This window comes from Terrapene carolina, unplaced genomic scaffold (assembly GCF_002925995.2).
Source record: "Terrapene carolina triunguis isolate 2854851 unplaced genomic scaffold, T_m_triunguis-2.0 Scaffold93, whole genome shotgun sequence".
Taxonomy (NCBI): Eukaryota; Metazoa; Chordata; order Testudines; family Emydidae; genus Terrapene; species Terrapene triunguis.
Genome location: NW_020664444.1, coordinates 2,518,547 through 2,518,985, shown reverse-complemented (window position 1 = coordinate 2,518,985; position 439 = coordinate 2,518,547). Strand labels below are relative to the sequence as shown.

The 439-nt window shown below is 71.3% G+C and overlaps 1 protein-coding gene across 2 annotated transcripts in view; it reads left to right on the top strand.

The window, feature by feature from the left end:
- Window positions 1-213: 213 nt before the first annotated feature.
- Window positions 214-439, top strand: part of PRKCB (protein kinase C beta) — a 227,428-nt gene continuing 227,202 nt past the window's right edge. The window contains exon 1 of one of the 2 annotated variants that reach the window (XM_026650793.1): window positions 214-386. In XM_026650793.1, the coding sequence (XP_026506578.1) occupies window positions 214-386 (173 nt within the window). The remainder of the gene's footprint in view (window positions 387-439) is intronic. The other variant, XM_026650794.2, reaches the window with a different exon arrangement.

Below are 439 nucleotides of genomic sequence, written 5' to 3'. Positions count from 1 at the left end.
TGCAGGGGGAGCGGCTATGCAAATAAAGCGCCGGGGCGGGACTTAGCATGCAGATGAGCGGGCGGGCACTATGCAGATGAGTGGGCGGGGCGGACAGAGTCTCTCGCTCTCCCTTCCCAGCTGCGGCCAGAGGTGCCGGGCGGCTGCATCCGGCTCGCGCGCAGCATCCGCACCAGCTGCAGCTCGGGCTCCGCGGGCGAGCAGCGGCGCAGGATGGCGGAGCCGCCCGCCGCCCCCCCCGGGTCGGAGGGCGAGGAGGGCCCGGTCCGCTTCGCCCGAAAGGGGGCCCTGAGGCAGAAGAACGTGCACGAGGTGAAGAACCACAAGTTCACGGCCCGGTTCTTCAAGCAGCCCACCTTCTGCAGCCACTGCACCGACTTCATCTGGTGAGTGCGCCCGGCCGGGGCCTCTCCGCCGGGACCCCCTGCCCCCCTCGGCC